General features: G+C 38.4%; 1 protein-coding gene across 1 annotated transcript in view; it reads left to right on the top strand.

Annotated features, from left to right (window-relative positions):
• Nucleotides 1-2554: 2554 nt before the first annotated feature.
• SLC9A9 (solute carrier family 9 member A9) overlaps nt 2555-22216 on the top strand; it is a 597181-nt gene continuing 577519 nt past the window's right edge. Inside the window, exons 1-2 of the mRNA XM_017882282.1 lie at nt 2555-2938; nt 18549-18751. Of these exons, the coding sequence (XP_017737771.1) occupies nt 2764-2938; nt 18549-18751 (378 nt within the window). The 5' untranslated portion in view covers nt 2555-2763. The remainder of the gene's footprint in view (nt 2939-18548; nt 18752-22216) is intronic.

Below are 22216 nucleotides of genomic sequence, written 5' to 3'. Positions count from 1 at the left end.
CCTGGCTGAAAAGCCATCTAAAGGCCAATACACCCCACATGTAATTTAACTGCTAAAGGCTGTGTGACCTTGGCTATGTTGCCAACTCTCCCTGAGCCTTAAATTACTCACCAGGAGGAGAGTGAGTATTTTCTGCATATTAAATTAGACTAAATTAATTTTCTTGGCATATTTTCTGGTCCATAGTAGACTCTCTATTGTTACATGTTTCTATTTTATTTTCTCACTTATATTGGTACAACAAAATAAAATAATATTCTAAAAGAAAACACAAAATAGGAAGAACTGAATTCCTTTTCTGGGTAGAGGAATTGGAGACATTTCCTGAGCCCCCTTTCCCTTAAGCTTTTCCCCCCAGTGTGAAGCGGCATCAGGAATGAACAATGGAATAGTGAATGTACTCCATTCCTGGAATAAAGGAGGGGTGATACATTCAAACATCTGCAGGAGCCACACAGGGACCATGAATGAAAGAATAGGGATGAATGGACTTGTGGCAAGCTGGTTGCAAATGCAGCAGGCAACCACTCAACCCCAACAGATTGTGGCCATGTAAGAAGGGCCCAATGTGCCAGATCTTACAAGTTTTTCCTACAAGAAGCCATATGATTTTTTTAAATGTTAAATATACTGATTGGAATGTGTTGACATCAAACCTAAAACTTTTAAAAAGATTTTTTTAAATTTTAAAAAATTTAAAACATTGTATGGGCCATTAATCTTTTGTCAAGTTGTTTCATTGGGTAAAAGAGTGAAACTGGATGTGACGGGTCAACCAAAAAAAGTTTATTCTACTCAGATGGAATAACTGTGATAAAAGAAAACCAAATTAATTCCATAATGACAAAAAACAAAAAGACAGGAAGTTTCTAGGTTTTGAATTTGTGTTATCTTGTATATCTGACAACTCAACTGAACCTGTGGAGTTGCAAAATTATAAAGGTAGAACCTGCTAGCAAAGCTCCATGCAATGCTTGCAAGCATTAGCTGACAGGTTTCAAAACAGTATGAATATTAGTCATCACAGATATTCCTGCCAAAAAGGGTAGCGTGTTAGAAGAACATCTGCAGCACACATAAATACCCTCTGCTAAGTTAAACTCAGAGAGGAAATAAGCTTCAAAAGTTGCACAAAGATGCTGAAACAGCAGAGTTTTGTATTAAGGGGTTGACAGATTTACTCTCATGGTGAAACTGTTTGTTGAAGAGGTAGTTAGCTCCCAATAATATTATATGCTTGACCTTTAGCTTTTAGTGACAAAAATTGTTTCAGGATACATTTGGGCTCAGCCTACTCAATAAGAAATCACATTGTATAAATTGAGTATTTATTCTGTCAAAATGGGGATAATAGGTGATTAATACTCCTAAATTCCAATGATATGGTAAAATGAAAAAAAAAAAAATCACTTAACCCCAGGATATATCCAAATGTGTTATAGGATCAAGTGTTAAAAGCAAGCAAGTCATAACATTTGCTAAGAAAAGAGAAAGAAAAGGGGGAAAAAAGTTGCAGAACCCATGGTATTATCTTGAACTATTTTAAAGTAGAAAAACATGAAATCAAACAGAAGCAACCTGCCACATGGAAGATGATCTGAAGAATCATCACTCTTATGGTCAGAATCCTGTGAATACGGAGCTTTCATTACTGGTGGCAGAACCATTTCTCAGTGAGCAGCATTGTTTTGCCACAGGACAGAGGAGGTTGTGATCTGTTGCAGATTTCTGTGGGTCCTGGATGCCTAGACCAGGAACCCTACAAAGAGAAATCCATGCATGCGGCATTGCTGAGGATGGCTATGTGAGTTTCTCTTTCAAAGTTATGTGTTTTGTTTTTTTCCTTTTTGTCTCAACATATCCAAACAGTACAATCGCAGAGATGGAGATGGAATTTTATTTGTCTTTTGCTTTCATTGTTTTCTCTTGTTAAAAGAAAAACAATTGATTTAGAGTTTAAATGCTGCTCTGCAGCTATCAGTTATATAAAGCCAAACAGTCATATACTAAATCCTTTCTTGCTTCTCAACAACAACAACAATTTTAAAAAATCCTGTGAAATCACTTTAGGTTTGCTTAAACAATGTATAGTTACGATTTGAGAGCATAAGAAACTCTATGCCTTAAGTGAATCCCATTGTGAGATACTTGAGCTATGAGGTGGAAGTTTCAGGCTAAGCAGTATAATATCTTTTCAGGAGGCTAATATGCTGATCCATTTAGAGCACAGAGGCTGATTGATAACTGTGCTATCAATCCCCATCACTTTGGCAGGTTTTGGTTAGAGAGGAAAGATCTTACATTTAGGTGAAGTTGAATCAGGAACTGGCTTTTGGAACTTAGAAAACGTTGCTTGTGTAAGGCTACCTTTTTTATTATTAATCTACGGTTCATATTTATGCAGCTTAAGAAGACTTGTTTGGAACAAGAAGACCATGATTCAAGATCTTAGAATCACTGCTTGCAGATTTGTCCAGTATGAAAGATATTTTCATGAGATGAATCATTTAAAGACATTAAGAGTCAGTGATGAAACCACACACTCTGGAATTTGAAAAGAGACAGGGCTGCTTTAAGAGAGAAACAGGAAGTTGTAACTAGAAGCCATCTGAATACTAAGCCAGGGCAGAATGCTTGTGAAATAGCAGCTAAAGTGGCAGTGTTTCTTCTGAAATTCTCAGGCAGTCAGACTGTCTTAGGCAAATCTTGATAAAATAGCCCTTATCCAGGTTTTTATCTAAGGAATCCCAAGAAGACTGGAGAATGGAGAGACAGTCAAGGATTATGTCAGAAAAAGATGAGTATCAGTTTCAACATCAGGGAGCGGTGGAGCTGCTTGTCTTCAATTTTTTGCTCATCCTTACCATTTTGACAATCTGGTTATTTAAAAATCATCGATTCCGCTTCTTGCATGAAACTGGAGGAGCAATGGTGTATGGTGAGTGCATAAATTGGGAGATTGATGTGAAACTTGTTGCTTGAGCGTAATTAGAGACTTGTGCTCAGATAGCAAAGTACCGAAACTGGAGAAAATGTGCTGATTGAAATGTCTTTAGCTTGATGAAAGGTGCCGCAGCGTGATTATTACTAATCTCTTTCCAGACAAGCCGCCGAAATTTGCCATGTCACGAGAGCAAATGTCCTAGTCATGTTCTCACACGGCACATAATGCAAGTCTGTTGACAGATGCGGGTCCATTGTCATGTGGGGAATCGAGGGCGAGCTGTTTGTTTTTGCAATGATGTTGGGAAGTGATGGCTCTGCAGTCACAAAGAGCAGCCTTCTCTCACTGGCTGCACTGATGAACTTACAAAGTTCTAGAAAAAACATCACTTCAAAATGTCTGGAGTAAATCCTCTTATATCAACTAATTTCAAAAAGAAAACTTGCAGAAACTAACCCCATCCCTCTTATGAGAATATTGTGTCCAAGTCCTTTTTATTTATATGAACAACGTTTAATTTTCTTGTAATAAAAGTTATAAAGAAATGACAGTTTCTTTATGCAGTACTTTTACTTCTTAGCCTGATTTCAGATGTTCTAACTTATGATTATCATTGTTAGTGTTATTTGTTATGTATCTCTCATTTATTTATTGGAGGCCAAGGTGTGGAAAAATATTTAACACCTACAGTATTGCTCTTTCTGGGCAACTTACCATATTATTCCTTTCAGAAAGTTTAATAAAGTCTGACAGAGATTATCTAGTCTGTACTCTCATCTTTTAAAGTAAAATGAAAGACAACAGTTTTCATTAATAAACTGGTGTTACTGATGAAATAGTTGACTTCGCTGCTCTTATCTCAGCCTGACAATGGATAGGAAGTTTGAACACAATGGCAACAGGCAAGGCATTGCTATAATTTATAGCAATTTTGGAAATCCTGAAACCCTTTCCTAAGCCTGAGATTCAGGGTACAAGATCAATGCACATTATATAAGCTAATCCTGTGATGTCCTGATATTAACAGTGTATAGTCATGATTTGAGAACATAAGGAATCCTAAGCCTTAAGTGGATCCCACTGTGAGATACTTGAGCTATAAGGTGGAAGTTTCAGGCTCAGGAGGCTGATATGCTGATCCATTCAGAGCACAGAGTTAAATTCCTTGGTATTGAGGGTCTTTTAAAAATTTTTTGCTGTATTGTTTTACTTATTTTTTAAAATTTAGTCTCACTATGTTGCCCAGGCTGGTCTCCAACTCCTGGCCTAAAGAGATCTTCTGACCTTGGCTTCCCAAAATGCTGGCATTACGGGCATGAGCCACCATTCCCAGCCAGTATTGAGGGTCTTAACAGATACAAGAAAACTCTCATTTAAGAGAAAAAAAGTCACAATCAGGTGGGAGAGAAATAGCAAACAAAAAGGAAGTGATGCCATCAGATACGAAGCCCTAGGTTCCTGTCATTTGCCTATCTCCATCGTGAACAGAATTTTTCTCTTGACTTGACTAATACGTAATCTGCAAGGATATGGAATAGAATCTGAGAAGCCAGAAACAATATAATTCTTGATATCATATTAAAGGGACATATGAGCTTTACCAAAACTATGCAGATTTAATAGATTGCCAACCTTTATTAGAGGGAAAGATTTCTTCACATCCCTGAATTTGATTGAACTATGACTCATGTACCAAGTTCAATGGTGGGGATATTGTTTTTGTAAACGTTTTGATAACCTACTAAAATTCAGACATATTTTGCATTCACAATACAAACAGTAACTCTTATTTCTGAACCTGAAAATTCCAGATTACCTTTAATCCTGAAAACTCTCTGAAATATTTTAAATTGTGCTTGAAATCATAAAATAATAGTTCATTGACCACTGCTGTTGACGTAGCATTTCTCTAAATTGCTGTTCTTAAGGCAGATAAGGCTTAAAGTTTATGAGTGGAATTAAGTTGGGTTCTCTGATTCCTATTCTTCTTTCATGAGTTTTTAAATGTAAAAGTTATTGAAAGCAAATTCTGAACCAGTGCAATGTAAAAGGATTATAAAAATTATGAAGATATGCATATGTATATGTATTCTATTATTAGAAATTTTGAGTATCTTTCAGTTATCTTGACTATATAAATCAATGAAAAGACATATTTTAGTGATGTTTAACTTTTTCTTGGCATAGAATCATAATTGTTAGGATGTCACAGAATTTTAGAGGTTATCTTCTCTGCCCCCTTTATTTTACAGAGAAAGAAGCTGAATCCCAGAGAAGTGAAGGGACTTTCCAAAACTGAATAGCCACTCATGGCTGGTCCATGTGCCTTCACTCCTCTGTGTGTCTTACTAAGGTTCACGTTCACCTGAAAGAACTCTCCCTATGTTTTCTGAAACTACTCCATATGGGTGGCATTCATGACTTGTCACATTTCTTCTTCAGGGATGTCCTAAATGTTATATCTTAAATGCTTATTAGGAACTTTCTGTCAGTAATGTAACAAAATAGTCTGAAACTGCACCAGAAGAACACGATGGGATACTCTAGTAAACACTTTTAATGATAGGGGAAAGGAGATGCCAAGTGAATTAATTGTCCAACAGTTATAAATGAACTTGGAATTCATAGATGGGGAAGGAGCCTCAAAGATCATAAATCCAGCATTCTCATTTTGCAGACAAAGAAATGAAGACTTAGAGAGATGAAAGTCATGTAGTTAGCTGTTGAGGTGGGATTCAACCTCCATCTCTTTACTAAGAGATGCTAAGATATTTAAAAATAAGTACATTATTGCAATAATTTTCCTGGAGAAAGGATGTGTCTCTGGGATCTGGATGCATCCTCATATGGTTAAGCTTTCAGGATTAGCCAGATTCTCTTTTCCAGGAGGTCTAAAAGAGTGAATTTTCAGCATCCCACACTGTACAAATTCCCTTTTCCATTAGAGAATTAAACTCATAGCTTTTGCAAGAGCAGGGGCCATGCTGATAACCAATGGGGAAGAAAAGAAACAAAACTATGTTTAAAACTTAAGCTTTTTGAGCTATGACTGTGCTACTTCACTCCAGCCTTCACTTGAGCCTAGGTAACAGAGTGAGACCCTGTCGAAAGAAAGAAAGAGATAAAGAGAGAAAGAAAGAAGGAGGGAAGAAAAGAAAGGGAAGGGAAGGGAAGGGAAGGGAAGGGAGAAAAGAAAAAAAAAAGAAAAGAAGAAAGGAAGGAAAAACTTTTAAAATTTCTTATTCTTTAGGATGTAAACATTTGAGAGTAGACTGTAACAGTCATCTCCATGCTACACACACATATGCTTGTTATGCTTGTAATGAAACATGGTGTAAGATTTAGTGGACCTGAACATAATGCTTATCAATGAGTTTGGCTAGCAACTCCCCTTCTCCACCGAGTACTGCTCTTGCTCTCACTATTCGTATAATGTATCACTTGTCCTGTATCGAGAATGATAAATGTTTTTCCCCAGCATCAAATTTCCTATAATACTTCAGCCTATTCTGTCATCTGCGTTTCTGCCAGTATTCCTTTGACATGTGTCAAATGTTCTTTAGAAGACTCAATAGATGTTGAGTCTATTTTATCAACGTCCCTGAGAGTCCAATTTAAAAATTCTAGATACCAGGGGCTTAGAAAGTGAGCAGTTTAAAAAATGCAGAGAAAAGTTATCAAGCAGAATGTTTAATGTTCTTATATATTTATTGTTAGAAATAATTTTCAAGTTGTTAACCTTAAAATATATGAAGAGTTGTAGAGACCAAGAAAAATTGTGTGGCATTTGGCTAGACTCTGTGTCAATCAGCGATACATATGGTACTCCAAATAGTATAAATAATCCATTATATAAAAAATATTTTTTTCTTGTTATTAAGAGTCATAGGAAGCTTATAAAAAATTAGTGGCAGCTTTATAACCATATTTTTGCTTCACCAGGAACAGTAATGGGTAATCTATTACGATATTCGATGGTTCTCATTTCAAAATTGAAGGATTAGAATCCATAACTAGTTTAAAATATAAGCCATAACGATATTAATTTACATTGGACTGAAAGCATAAATGACAATTAGTGGTTAAAATATTGATTGACAGCAGCTGGTGCACTTAGTACTGCTCACTGAGGGCCTGTATCCCCTGTTCAGTGCTCTTAAAAGAAATTTGCTCCTTGCTCCCTGATAGCATTAAGAATTCCATTATATATCACTGGGGGCTGCCATACTTTACAGGACATTTATAATCCTGTGCATTTGAGGTCTGGGATCTGAGCTTAGGGACGGAGCAATTTAAACCTCTTAGATTTCTGCCTTTGATTTCCTGGCCTTCCCATAGAAGTTAGTCTCTGAATTCATGTAAAAATTGTGGCCACTGTTTAGTGGGCAAATAACACATTTCAAGGCACAAAGTTTACATTTTGAATTCATTAAACTTTTCCATATTAAAGCGTTTTCTGATTCTTTAGGAATGTGCTTAAGAGTTAAATAGGATCAATTTAATTCACTCAACAGAAAGTTTTTCAAGATTTAAAGAAAACACAATTACATAGTGAATCATCAAGGTTTGAAAATTTTACCCTCTTCCAGGACAGCCCAGTCTCCTTGATGCCAGGCCTATGGGAGATGCTTCCTGCTATTTCACCCCCTTCCCACTGGCTGAAGGTCCTTCCAAGGCTCTACTTATTCCACTGTGGCATGTTTTATAGAGAAAACATTGATGTGCTACCCTGGAGGTTTAAGTTTCTCAATCTTGATGATTTTTTTTTTTTTTTCAATAGCTAGATGCATTATTTTGGGCAAATGATGTAACATCTGGCCTTATTTTTTCATCTGTAAAATGGGGAAGAAAGGAACAGATATCATACATCTCCCTTCCAGCTGCAAAAGTCCTTCAAAATTCAGGCCAAGACTGAGTTCAACCATCAGGCATCTTTCCACCACTGCAGCCCAAACCAGAAACTTTCCTTCCAGAACATGGCAGCCTATAATGATATCCAGTCCTTTCTCTCAGACAGGATTTTAGTTAGTGTTATTTCAGCACTGTTAGTACTTCCTGCTTCTGCTCTGATTTTGCAAGGAGTGCTTAGTAAATTCTGTTGAGTTCCTGTCAGAAAGGTGAGGAGAACAAGTTAAACCACCAGAATAGTGAGGACTGGCTATGTATTCCACAGTTTGCAGATGCATTTTTTATGAAAACAAGAGTAGCTCTGGTTTAATTTGAAGGGCTCTGCAAGAAAGGTAATCAGGATTAGGAGCCCAGCATACCAAACTTCTTCTCCCTTTTGGTGTAAAAAACTTGATTTTTAAGGAACTTCAGAGATTTGTGCAATGTTTTCCTTGTGTTGATACATTTGCCAGAGAAAGGTAAAATACTGGAAGAATGAAAGGCATACTGCAGTCTGTATGCTTGTTTGTTTATTTATTTATTTATTTATTTATTTATTTATTTATGTATTTTTGAGACGGATTCTCACTCTGTCGCCCAGGTTGGAGTGCAGTGGCACTATCTCGGCTCACTGCCAGCTCCGCCTCCCAGGTTCAAGCCATTCTCCTGCCTCAGCCTCCTGAATAGCTGGGACTACAGGCGCCTGCCACCACGCCCGGCTAATTTTGCTAATTTTTTGTATTTTTAGTAGAGATGGGATTTCACCGCGTTAGCCAGGATGGTCTCGATCTCCTGACCTCGTGATTCATCTGCTTTGGCCTCCCAAAGTGCTGGGATTACAGGCGTGAGCCACGGCACCTGAACTGCACTCTGTATGTTTTTAAAAGTTGATTTTAAGAAAATAGCCAGGTCAGGTGCTGTGGCTCACTCCTGTAATCCCAGCACTTTGGGAGACTGAGGCGGGTGGATCACCTGAGGTCAGGAGTTCGAGAGCAGCCTGACCAACATGGTGAAACTCTGTCTCTACCAAAAAATACAAAAATTAACCAGGCATGGTAGTGGGCACCTGTAATCTGAGCTACTCGGGAGGCTGAGGCAGGAGAACTGCTTGAACTCGGGATGCGGAGGTTGCAGTGAGCTGAGCTTGCACCATTGCACTCCAACCTAGGTGACAGAGGAAGACTCTGTATCAAAAATAAATAAATAAATAAATAATAGCCTTTATATTTTGAATAAATAAACTAAATAAATGAATAAACTATATATTCTGAATCTCAAAGAAGCTATAGATGAAACTTTACTGTGAACTACTGTGGTGCCTCGAAGGTTCCCCCCTCAGTGTTTGAAAGGCTAATGAAAGTGCATGTCAAGAAAATATATTTATGATTCAAATTATTTATGTAGATATTGTAGACAATCTAAATTGAATTAATGTTATATACTTAACAAAGTGGGGATATGGAGAGCTAATATTTACTAAACATCTAAAATAGATGTTTGTTAAACATCTATTATGTCAAAAAGTTGATATACGAAAATAAAAATAGCTAACACAAATAGCATTCCTGATATAAACTATGCTATTATAAGCACTTTACATGTATTAACTCATTTAATCCTCACAACAACCATTTTTTAGGTAGGAAAACTGAGGTACTAAAACATGAAGTAACTTGCCCAAAGTTGCACATCTACTGAATGCCAGGGCTAGGTCTCAAACTTTAGCAGTTTGGATTCATGTGGTCATCTGCTATCTACAACGTGTGTGTGTTTGTGTGTGTGTGTGTGTGTGTGTGTGTGTGTGTGTGTGTTTAGGAGGGAGTGTTATCGTTTTCATGTTACAGATGAGGAAACCAACACTGAGAGACAGAAAGTAACTTGCTGATAATCAACAGGGCTGTACTTCAAATTCAGAACATATAACCTCTGTTCTTTCACCTCTATCGCTTATGTAGTCCTAGAATAATTGCTGTTTTTTAATTAACTGCTCTGTGCCAGATGATGGTACCTTAGGAAGTTTACAGAAGAGAGATAGAGATTGAGATGTGTAACTATATACATTATCACTAATCCTCACAACAACCATGCTGAACAGGCAAGATCATCTTTAGTTTGCATATAAGGAAACAGAAACTCAGAAAACTTATGACTTCACCAACTCTGCCCAGAATGGTTGGCAAGAACACTCTTTTGAAAGCGAGCACTCTCAAATTCTGGCTGCAGTTGTTCTCTCGTCCAAGTCTGCTCTTGATGTGTAACTGTCCCATGAAGTCAGGGTAGGGAATGATTCAGGGCAAAGGTAGTTAAGTTTCTCCTCTACCTGGAAGCCTCAGAAATGTTCCACTGTCTATAGCGAAAAGCCCACTGTGGGAAACAGGATGGGGGCAATACTGTGAAAATACATCCATATTAAGTAGCTGGAGTTGAAATATTCCAAGCCTACCTGGAAACATCGTCCCAGCTTGAGGGATAGTCATGTTGCAAGTTCATGTTCTTTCTGGTTTTAAATGCCTATGGTTGAAACAATGGGTACAACAGGTACTATAAATAGTTTGAGAAGGGACTCTGAATGTATATAAATCATGCAAAACAGGTTTTCATCATATGTTAGTTAAACTGAATTTAATTTTTGGAAGAGACTGAAGGTAGAACCATTAACTATGCTTCTGGGTTTTCCAAGCTCTGAAACCTGTGTGCATGAGCCCAAGATGGTATGAATTTTGATGGAATTTCAGGACTGTGAGGACTCATGTTGGTAGGAACTATTGTCTCAAAGGACAAAGCTTCTCAGTGTGTTTTCTGTCCAGCACCATCAGCAGCACCTGAGAACTTGTTAGAAATGCAAATATGCCATTCCCAGCCCAGACGAAGGGAATCAGAAACCCTGGGGTGGTATCCAGCAAACTGTGTTTTAACAAACTTTCCAGGAGGTTCTGATGCAGTGAAGTTTGAGAACTACTTTGCGAGGAAAATAAAATTGAAATGTTGTTCCTAGTTTCATTTCCTCTGTTTTCTCTTATTTCTTTCTTATCCCATTACTCTCCTATGGTGAAAGGGGGAGGGTTGGAAGACCATCTCCCTTTACTAAAGAGTCTTTCTTTCACTGTCTGTAACACTTTGTAATGTCTCCACCTCTGGTTTGAGATAAAAATAAACTGTGTTGTATAAACATTACAAAGTAAGAAACCATTTGTTTATTCAGTGTACATCTAGTTAGACATCTCTATCTCTACGTTTCTTCTGTCAACTTCCTAAGATGATTGCAAGGAAGGGTGTTAGCTATATATAAGCTGATGGTTGAAATAGGTTCTAAAGAAAAGTTATCTATTATACTGTTAGAAATCCCAGAGTTTTGTGAAGTGTGTACATTGTGTATACGTGTATGTGTGTGTTTGTATGTGCTTGCATGTGTGTTGTGTCTATGTATGTGCATGTGTGTGTACATGTGTGCTATATATGTGTGCATGCATGTGCTTATGATGTGTACGTGTGTGTTGTTTGTTGTGAATCAAGGATGGATTGTGGACATTAGACACCCCACTCTGATGGAGGATCTGATGGTTGGAACTTTCTGGCAGTTTTCATGTGACTCTATCCTCTGAGAAGAGGGAAACTTTGAACAAGGCATCACAAGGTGAATTAGCTTCATGGACTACTTTCTACTTTGGAATTTAATAAGGTTCTCTTAATTGGCAGGTGCTCCAGATCTGTTCTGAAATCATTCTGGGACTCTTCACCAAAACAAGTTGATGGTGAGCTAGCACAGAGCAATAAATTGTGACTTTTAGCAAGACCTATACTTTCCTTCGTTTTTTTAACGGGTGGGAGAAGGACAGAGAAAGAAGCGAGAGCTGTACCACTAAAAACAGGAAGGCAGTGAGATGTTGTTACTACGATTATATGGTTGTTATTATTGTTCGCATCGCTGCTGACTAAGTTTCAGAGCAAATACTAAATTGCTAAAAAGGAAGAACGATTAGAAATGCATTTAGGTAGTTTAAGTTCAAAAAGGGAGAGCGCGGGGAAGAGCGGGGGGTTAAAGACTTTTTCTAAAATGGGAAGGGATAAACATCAAATAAAAAGTTAAAAATTTTGTAGACGCAGTTAAAATATGATCTTTGTGAATATTATCTTACAGTTAGATGTTGTTCACTGATTTTGTTTCCTTAGATTATTTTTCAGACTGTTTCCTTCTTCTTTATGCTCACATTTGAATTCCTAGTTCATAATTTTTTAATCTGAGTGACTGAAATAATAATGTCACAGATTCCCTGCCTTAAAGTCTTGCTTTAAAGGTGGTAAAGAACATTCCTCCTTGAGCGTTATTCCTTCCATCTTGAAATTCCTCCACTCAGATGTTCTAAATTGTCCCTTATGTAAATATAAACTAAATGTAATGTTAACTTCCTCTCTGTGTCTTCTCTGTCCCTCAATTCTCTTTTCTGTCTTCAAAGAATTATCTCTAAATGCTGTTTCCTCTGCTCTAAAACAGAGCAAATCTGCCTCCCAACAAGGAACTCACTCGGTTTTTCCTCAAGACCACCTTGCTAACCACCTCTCCCTCCTGAACACTTGGCAGTCCTCTGTTGTGCCAAGGCCCTTTGCCTGCACTGCCCTAAGTGCCCATCCCAAACTGTTTGATATGCATCATTGACATTGGGCTCCTTGATTTCTGTATACCTCTCCCTAAAATGTCATACCCTCTTCTCTACTTGGTGAAGTCTTATACATCCTTGAGAACCTCTTCTATTAAGTTTTTCCCATACTGTAGTGGGTGGGGTTAGTTGGTCTTTTCTTTAGGGTCCCTTAAAACTTTGTACATTGCTTTGTGAGAGGAAAACCAATGGCTTTTCTATCTGTTAAGATGCATTCAGTTTCAAGTAACAGAAACCCTGAGAGAAATAGAATTAAGCAATAAAGACATTTATTATCTCCCATAACTGGAAGTCCAGAGAAAAGTAGTCTTCAAAGCCATTTGATTCAGCACCTACTTTTGTCATCAAAAACCCAGGTTCTTTCCTTTTCTCTGTTCTTCTACCTTCAGTGCTGACTTCAACATCAGGCTGTCAGTGAAGTGGCTACGGCAGTGCCTGGTGTCCTAACCGGGCCCAGTAATATACTGGAAAAGAAGAGAGCTCATCTCTTCTGTGTCTCTCTTGTAGGATGTGAAACCCTTTCTAAGAAGCTCCCTAGCAAATTCCCTTCACTTCTTATTGACAGGAATAGGGTCACGTATCCATTCCAGAACCAGTTATCAGCAGGGAGAGTGAGAACATCCCTGGAGCTGGAGTGAGTTCAACTTCCCCAAAGCATATGGCTATGTGTGGAGGGGTGGACAGCAAATAAACCAGGACTTTGTGGGGTAAACAAGGATAGACATTGGGCTGGCAGTCAATAGGACCTGATACACTTACCAGGCTGAAATATGATGTTATATAATATTACGTAGTTTGAGGTTATATCTTCTTATTTTAGGGAATTGGCAATGCCTCATTAATCTAGATTATTCTTGGTAGCCACTCAATGCAGTGAGAGTGAAAGAACTGCAAAACTCAGTTCTCCTACAATCTTTATGTGTTAACTACATTTGCTTTAGACTCCTAAATTCTTCCAACATCATGTAGCACTTAAATATAGACCTTTGTAACAGTCTAATTAGGCACATGTATACAGTTGTGCTTGTTGCATTGTGCAACTCTGGGGAAGCTCTACTGCTATAGGAATGGAGTCTAAAGAGATCTGGCCAGAGTTGTGCCAAGCAGCAGGGAACTCTGTGATGGTGTCTGGACACAATTATAGTGCTGAACACAGGCAAAGAGATTAAAATCCCCTTAAAACACTTTTGCGTTTTAAAAAACATTCTGAAATCTGCTTTAAGCTTTTTAAAAAAGTAAGTCCCTATCTTTTATTTCTCTAAGAAAAGCCACTTTAAGAAAATGCTTCAGCATCATGTAGAATGACCATCAATAAGATGCAAGGAAATTGGTTATGAAATGCAGACTTCATATAAAAAAATTAGTAAATACTTGTTATACCTTATTCTTACCGGAAATTAGGATGGCAGGATTTGGCAGAAGGGAAGGGGCTGGTAGGTTAAGATATTTTAGTATTTAAGGACAAAATCATATTTTATTCATTTTTATAATAACTCCTACAAGCCCTAGAGCAATGCCTTGGGTGTCTGCAGCCTGAACAGGTAATAAGGGAGTAATAGAGTAAGGGACTGGTGTTTTTCTTATTTTCAATGTGGATAATAAAATGAGAGTCAGTTCAGGAAGATAAGTCTCATCTTTCTAATGTTTCTTGGTTTGAGTACTCCTGAGGCTGTTTCCTCCTTCTGTCCCCTCTCTTCTTTCTTCTCTCACAAACATCATGCTATCAACTGTATGCCATGCATGTGCTATATAAGAGTTATGTTGAACACTCTGCAAGGACAGGGACATCACAGCATTTGGTGTGATGTTCCTTCTTTGTGACACTCAAAATGTCACAAAGTAACTGACTGACTACATAAACTCGGAGGATCCTTTTCTTCTTGACTCCAGGGGAGCTTGTGGACTTGAAGAAAGTTGGGCTACAATTCTGCCCAAAGTGCTTGGCTTTTCTAGAGGAAAAAAGGTAAAGAGTAGCACAGAGCCTCTACGTTAAACAGTCTCATCATCTAGTTGGGGAGAAAAAGCTAAGATCTGTAAAGCGGCACTGAATAATATGTCTTTGTAAAGCTGGCCTCTAAAGTGTGTGGTTCAAACAATAAATGCTGTCAGAATGCAAAGATGAAGGAGTTCAATGAGCACAGACTTTATCAGGGTTCTGGTGCCCACAGGTGGGACTTAAGAGGGACATTTTAGGATAGTGAGTGCTTTAGGAATGAAGTCTATTGTCCATGCTTTCTGTGGGACTTGTATGCTGTGGAGAGAAGTCAGGGTTCACGAAAGCACAGGTACACCCTGCTGTCACCCTAGGTATCCAGACGCCCAGACTTGAAGGAGCAGGGGATGCATCTAGACTAGAGTTCCTTCCTAGAGAAGGAGATGCCACCAACTGGCCAGGGGACAGATCTCAGAGAAGTGTTGTGTATGTGGGACCCACAACCTGGGGCCAGGGCTGTTTGCACATGGACTGGGTGGGTATCCCTTTGCAGGGGCAGGCTGGCTTCTTTTCTTCTCCAGCAAGAAGGGGCCTGGTTTCATGGTTTACCAACAAGAGTGGTGCTTTTGTACTGTTCATAAGCCATGGCAGCCAGCCTCCTCTTTACTTCTTCTGTGAACAAATGATTTCTGCTTTCTTAATCTTGTGTCTTTGTGTGGTATAAAAACAACCCACTCTCATGAACATTTTCTTTCTACTAGCAGTCCTACTTTATCTGTCACCTACTCATATACAATATTGTGTCAGTGTACATTAATTCAACACTCCATATTTCTGTCAGCATATGGCAAAACACTGAGTAGATGTTTCACTATAAAAAGCATTATGAGGCTCTATGGGTAAGTAGCCTCTGACAAATAAGGATTTTCCAGCTGCTGCTACTGCAGCAAGGGTGCACAAATGAGTGCATGGGTTTTTTAACCAGATGTGCTAGGAGGCTGAGATTTTCCCACTGGCTCTTAACATTTGGTAAGATGTTGTTTCTTCTCAACCCTTGGGGTCTGGGGAAAAGGAGGGCTGAAGCCTTTTGGCAAGTGTGTTAATTTGGGTCCTCCAAGAAGCAGATGCTGGAAAGAGATTCATTGTACAAAAGATTTTCATTCCTTTAGAGAATGTGGGGAGGGAGCATGAGGATGCCAGGACAGCCGTCAGGTTTTGATGCAGGCCCAATCCTGTGAAGCGAGGAAAGGAAGGAAAGCTGGGTAGGAAATCTTTAGGCTGTGGTGCAATTCTAAGAAAAGTTTGGCAAGATTAATGATGGGTCCCTGAGCCATGGTTGCCCTTCAGAGGAGTCCCCATCTCCCTGCCTTAGTATCCCTGCTGTGTTCAGTCATCGGCTGGGAGTCTGACCTCAGTGTGAAAGTGGTGATGGATTCCAGAGCACAGAAGCTGAGACCACTGGCCAATTGCCTTCTCAGAGTGGGAGATCTATCTGAGAGGTACGCTTTCATGAATATTACATCTGGTCACCTCTGCCACAACAGCAGCAAGCAGCTTCCTCCGTTCACTTCAATGTGCTTCTTCTCGAAGGATGAGGCCAGAGCTAGTGCAGAGGGATAGTCAGGGCCATTTAGGTTTGGAGGTCTTGCATGAATTTAACCACTCTAGGTACCAGGCAGTCACTATTATGACAAAGACTTGCTTTCTCTGCTTGGGAAGTAGTAGTGGACACTTCATATTTATTTCTTGTTGTTTCATTGAAAGCATTTTGTAAAAAAGAAAAAAAATGGCTCACCCACTGGGAATTTCAAATGACATTAATATGGGTTCTTTCCATTTAGGCCCCATGCGGATAGTATCTTGTGCTTCCCTTCTTTGTAGAAGTAGAAAGAGCAGTAATGGTGTCATTTGTGGTACTTGCTCAACAACTTTTAGGAATTAAATCCTTTCTAGGCAAAGTGTGTTGGAAAAATGATGTTCTTATGCAAGCACCCTAAGCCATGTAGAGTGTAGATGAGCTATCTTCCCTTCTTGCTCCTGACTAGTTTTATTGTCGTCATTCAACACTGAGCATTGAAGGTTGCCTACTGTGCTGTGGTGGATCAAGCACTCAGTAAGGGTTACATATCTATCACTTATTTTCTCTTGCTCCCAGAGATTAGGATACAATTTTTCTAATTACTCTAGAGGAGTCAGCCAAGCACTGAAGCAGGAATAATAAAATAAAAATAATCTTTAAAGAAATCTGTTTGCATTCTCATCTCTCACTGATTAGTTCTCAACATTGTTGCCAAAGTGTTGGTGGTTACATGAAAGTCTGATTGTTTTACTCTCCCCTGCCTAAAATCTTTCAGTAGTTCTCCATTACCATTGGGTTAAAAATCAAAACCTCTCAGCAGGAGAGAGGAGCCTCTTTACGACCTGGCTCTGCCTACGGTCTAGGTCTAGAGTCTCTGTGTCTCTTTCTCTCTATTCTTTTTACATCACTAGTGACTCCCTAAATGTACCAGATTTCTTACGCCTTTCTGTATATATGCATTGTGTTTGTAAGGTTATCACTAGTGATTTCTTACACAGTACCCCATCATTTTTCCACTGGTAAGAACCAGCCAGATGCAAGACAATCCGGAAGCATAGCCCCTGGCTGAACAGCCACTTGCCAGTAGCAACTCTACACGCAGGGAGAGCATAGATCCTGGTCTACACACAGGGAGAGCATCCCAGTGAACTCTCAGCTGTGTCTGTTCTTATGTGCTGCTACCCACACGTGCAAACTGGATCCCTACTCATTCCAATTCAGCTCATCTGGACAAATCTATGCGACCTTTAAGATTCGTCTCAAGCTTTGCATAATTCAAAGGGCTTCAGAGTACCTCCTGTCTGTACTCATGTATCACAGAGTGCTTCCCAGCAGTCATAGCACATGTCATGTTGTATTATAATTCTTTGCTCATGAATCTTCACTTATACAAACGAGCTCCTGTAAGACTGGGCCTGTATTCTTATTTTATACCTATAAATGTCTGGTACACAATATGCACCCCAAAAATGTTTTACTAAAGAAATAAAAGATTATTAAATGACTAGATTCATAAAAGAGGTAAAATCTCCAAAATTAGATGTTTTAAAGAGTGAACTCTGGATCATTCATCCCAAAACACACACATCAGTCCTAATTTTAAATTGACAGAGTTTAGGCTTCTGATGTTTCTTTGTTGCTTGTTAATAAATCCACATTTAAAAAGCCTGCAGTTATCAGATTGCCATGAGCATCTTACCAGAGTTTAAAAACTTAAAAGTCAAGGACTGCCACTCAGGTTGAATTGTTTATGAAAAGGAATGTGGTATCATTAGAATGCATTTGGCTACAAGTAACCAGAAACTTGATTCAAAATGGAAAAATTAGAGAATGTATTATATCACACAGCAAGAAGTTTAGAGTTAGGGTAGCTCTAGGGCAGGCTGCTTGATCTAGTGGCTGTGTGATGTCCTTCAACACCTAGGCTCTGTCTTCTGCCAGTGTCTTAGTCTTACCCTCCTCAGTATATTGGCTGCATTCTTGGACTGGATCTACTTATGATCACAGATACCTGCCAGCCGAAAAAAAGAAAAAGAAAAAAAAAAGAACTATATTGCCTTGGTCATGTCCTGAGAGAAAGAACAAGAACACCTCTCCCCTCAACCATGGGGTATGACATAATAAAGTCTGATGGGGATAACTGAGATTTGTGCTGGTCTGTGGACCAGAAACACTCCCAGGGGAATTGCGTCTCCTAACTGATTAGATGACTCAGTGTCTACCACAGAGCAAAGGTTTTCTTGAAGGATTTGGATGGATAGAAGGAGTTAGGTGTCTTTTCTCTCCAAAATTGGTAGGTCCACTAGGAAGAAAAAAAATGGGAAGATATGCTGAGTATTCAAGCAATGGTTCTCACTACAAATATTCTAACACTATGTTATGTTGAACTGGTACCTACGCAAAAGTGAACACTTTTCTAAACCAGGCAATAACCCAACACTTTCTCCTGTCACTTCTGAAGGTTCCAAATCATATAGGTTTCTAATAGTGGCATTTTAGATTGTCTTCCTCCAGTACCATTATTTATTCTTTTTTTTTTTTTTTTTTTAGGCCTCATAATGGGACTAATTTTACGATATGCTACAGCACCAACTGATATAGAAAGTGGAACTGTCTATGACTGTGTAAAACTAACTTTCAGTCCATCAACTCTGCTGGTTAATATCACTGACCAAGTTTATGAATATAAATACAAAAGAGAAATAAGTCAACACAACATCAATCCTCATCAAGGCAATGCTATACTTGAAAAGGTAAGGATCTTGTCGGTATTATATTTTTGTTTTACAGTATAAATAATTGTATCATTTTTGAGACTTTATATTTTATATATAATGCATTCACACACACGTACGTGCCTATTTTAACACCACTCTATTGGAGACATTAATTGACTAGGGAGTCAAACCCTGAGTTAAACTCTTATTACAAGCTGAGTTGTCTGTATTTTTTTTCCTAGAGGTTAGGAAAGAAAGGTTTTCTTTTTTTCTTTTTCTGCAAGCCACAGTTATATTTGGTTAAAAGAAAAAAACATTCATCAACTCTGCCTTTCCTGATATTTGATTCCGGTTTTCACACATGTGTTTTAAGCACCGTTGTATATATTACTAGCTGAATGTGCAGTTCAAATTTTTCTTAAGCCAAAAGGAAAATGGAGTAGAAATAAAAATATTTTCACTTGCAAACCTTGAAACCTAGGATGACTGGCTTTTGGCTACCAACACAAAACACTGGCCACTTGGCTATTTATAAATACACTGACATGCAGTCAGTCTCAAGAAATCGTGACTCTATCAGTTTGGTTAGGGAATCTTAGGTAGAAAAAAAATTGTGAAATGACTCATCTTTTAAAAATAGTTTCATAATTACAAATTTGTGAACTGCTTCAGTTACTGGAAGGAAAACTTTCTTCTGCTCTCAGGAATCTGGGTCAGAAATCAGATGAGGTTACCTTTTGTGGTGACTTGTACACCCTGGATCAGTCTTTGGAATAAGTGAATTTCTGTTTAACAAGTGTGTACTAGGAACCAGGATCTAACATCACTTACTTGAGATTTTTTTTCAGGTCAGAGCTGAGAATTTTCTGACATTATGGAAGTCTATTGTTTCATTTTTATCCCATATGTACTTAGTTTTTATGTTCAAACACAACTTTTTTTTTTTTTTTTTTTTTCCATTTTAAGAGGTTTGGGGCAGAAGGGGAGGTACTTGGCCTGCCATTTTTCTCAGTCAAGATGACTAATTTATAATAATTGTTTTCATATTATCTTCCACTAGCACATTTTTAGATTAACTTCCCCTGGTACTTGGTGAGGGCTCAGGAAAGTCAAACTAATTATAATATTAGCCTAAATCAGACTTAGGAAAGTAAAGTGAAGCACAAAAAAAGAAAATTATATAACATATTTCTGAAATAAAGAGGAGCAACTTCTAGCTCTGCCACTGCTTTTGAATTATCTGTTTTGGATTATCTCTTCCATGTGTTTCTTTCTGTTTATATAATAATAAAAATTATCTCTTTTAAAATAAATATTTTTTAAACTTGTTAGCAACATAGGATTTAAATTAAAATACATTCTTGAGTTTTACCTTTGGTTAGTACCCGGACATAAATTATTTCTCTCCTCACTCTCTCACACATTTTTATCTGCATTTCTATACAGCACTATTTCTTCAAACAGGTTGACATCTCTCCTTCCACCAAATGCTGATAATTATCCTTGTTGCTGTAGCAATTATGTTCTTGAACAGGATTGCCAATAAATGTCTGATAGAAATTTTGTTATTGAATTATTGACATATTTATTCCTTCATCAGCATCCAGAGCCAAATGTTTGCTTTTGAAAACTTAAGGCAAGAGATGGAGAAAACGTCTAAGTTGCTGGAGCCCTCTTGGTGTTTTCAATGAGTGGATTATGAGCTCTGCAAGTTTGGTACATAAAATGTTTATTTGACCTTGAGTGGCTCAAGTAGTTTCTAGAAGAACTTGTCAATCATGGCATCTGGAGATGGGAATAGGTAACTCAGAAACCTGACTAAGTCCTCCTCTCATTGCTGGTATAGAAAGGGGCATCTACTGGCATACTTGCTATATTACATGACTTTAAGGGATTTTGTTTATAAATATCTGGAGTGTGTCACAATGCGTATTTGTTGCTTATGTGCCAATGCTGGGGGACGCTAGTTAATCTGCAAAACTGAACAACCCATGGCCTGTCTTCCTTACTGAGAATTCTCCTTTGGGAGGCTTATAAGGAGGGAACATTGAGTAATGGTTAAACAAAATTAGGGTTAGACAGATCTTCCATCCCCCTTCTGTGAGTTTCTTAAGCTTCCTAATCCCCAACTTTCTTATTTGTGAAGTGAGGAGCTTAAAACCTATTCTACAGGATTGTTTTAATGTTTAAATGAGGTGATGTATATAAAGTGCCTGGCTAACATGGGGCCTTTACATTCTACGATTGTTACTACCACTACTACTACTATTAGTACTACTGCCACTGCACTACCACTGCCAGTGTCACTGCCACTTCCACTACCTCCAAAAATAATGCTACCATTGCTACTATTAGATAATGTTTGAATGCTTAATATATGCCAGGAATTAATAAAATGTGTATTTATTTGATTAACTCATTTAACATTCATTTGGGGAGATAAGGCCAATGTATAATGGATATTTCTGTATAATTCAGTCCTAAATTGTATCACATGAATTATGAGGACTGTGAAACTTTACAGATTAGTTGTTGTAGATACTTGAGCTTATCACATAGGCTTCTTGGAGAGATGGCACTTGAGAAGGGCTTTGGGTAGACAGTAGGGATTGAACTCAGAAAGGCCGTCAGGGCAGGGTGCATTGGAAGGTGAGACAGCAGTAAGTGAGTATCCAGGTAAGAATTGAAGAGGGCTTCATGAAAAGCCTGGATGCTTTGGATTAACAAAGCCTGCTTGATCTGTAGGAACAGTGTGAAGAGAAGAGCCTAAGATTCCAGGATTTTAAGCCTGGATGAAAGAATATGAGGTTCGTAGGGTAAAAGTTTGGGGAGGAAAGACTTGAGGAAGGGGTTGGTGAAAATGCCCTGGATCTGCACATACATATCCACTAATTTAGAGCAAGAAAGAGACCCGACCTCATTAAATTGAACCTCATCATTTTATAGATGGGCAAAACAAGAAATTAAGCACTAAAATCAATTTAAGTCAGTGGTTCCCAAACTGTCTGCACTTTGGAATCATTGGGAAGCTTCAAAACATACTAATGACTGTGTTCTGCCTCTGGGCTTGTCATTTGGCTGATTTAGGGAGTATCAAGAGTTTCGGAATTTTTAGAAGATCACCAAGGTGATGCTAATGGGCAAATGAGTTAGGGATTTAAGTCCTACTTCGAGTTCAGGTGAAATGGTGAGGAGAGAGATGCCGCTTTTGTTCTTCTTTACTTCACATCCACTGATGCAGATATACCAGCTCCTTTTATTTTGTTCACTCAACACAACAAGAACTTTTTTGCTTCAGGACCTCTGTACCTGTCATTCCTTTTACCTAAAATGGCCTCACTTCTACCCTTTGAATATCAGCCACCTTCACATTCCTAGAGTTTTGGCTTGAAATACCATCTCTTCAGAGAGGGCTTGCCCCTACCGTTTTCTCACACTGTATCCTCCCTCCCTTCTCTTCTCTCTCTCTCTCTCTCTCTCTGTGTGTGTGTGGTGGGGGGG

This window comes from Rhinopithecus bieti, unplaced genomic scaffold (genome assembly GCF_001698545.2).
Source record: "Rhinopithecus bieti isolate Rb0 unplaced genomic scaffold, ASM169854v2 scaffold_12642, whole genome shotgun sequence".
In the NCBI taxonomy this organism is placed as follows: domain Eukaryota; kingdom Metazoa; phylum Chordata; class Mammalia; order Primates; family Cercopithecidae; genus Rhinopithecus; species Rhinopithecus bieti.
Note: the sequence above shows the minus strand (reverse complement) of the source record. Positions and strands in the feature narration are given on the sequence as shown.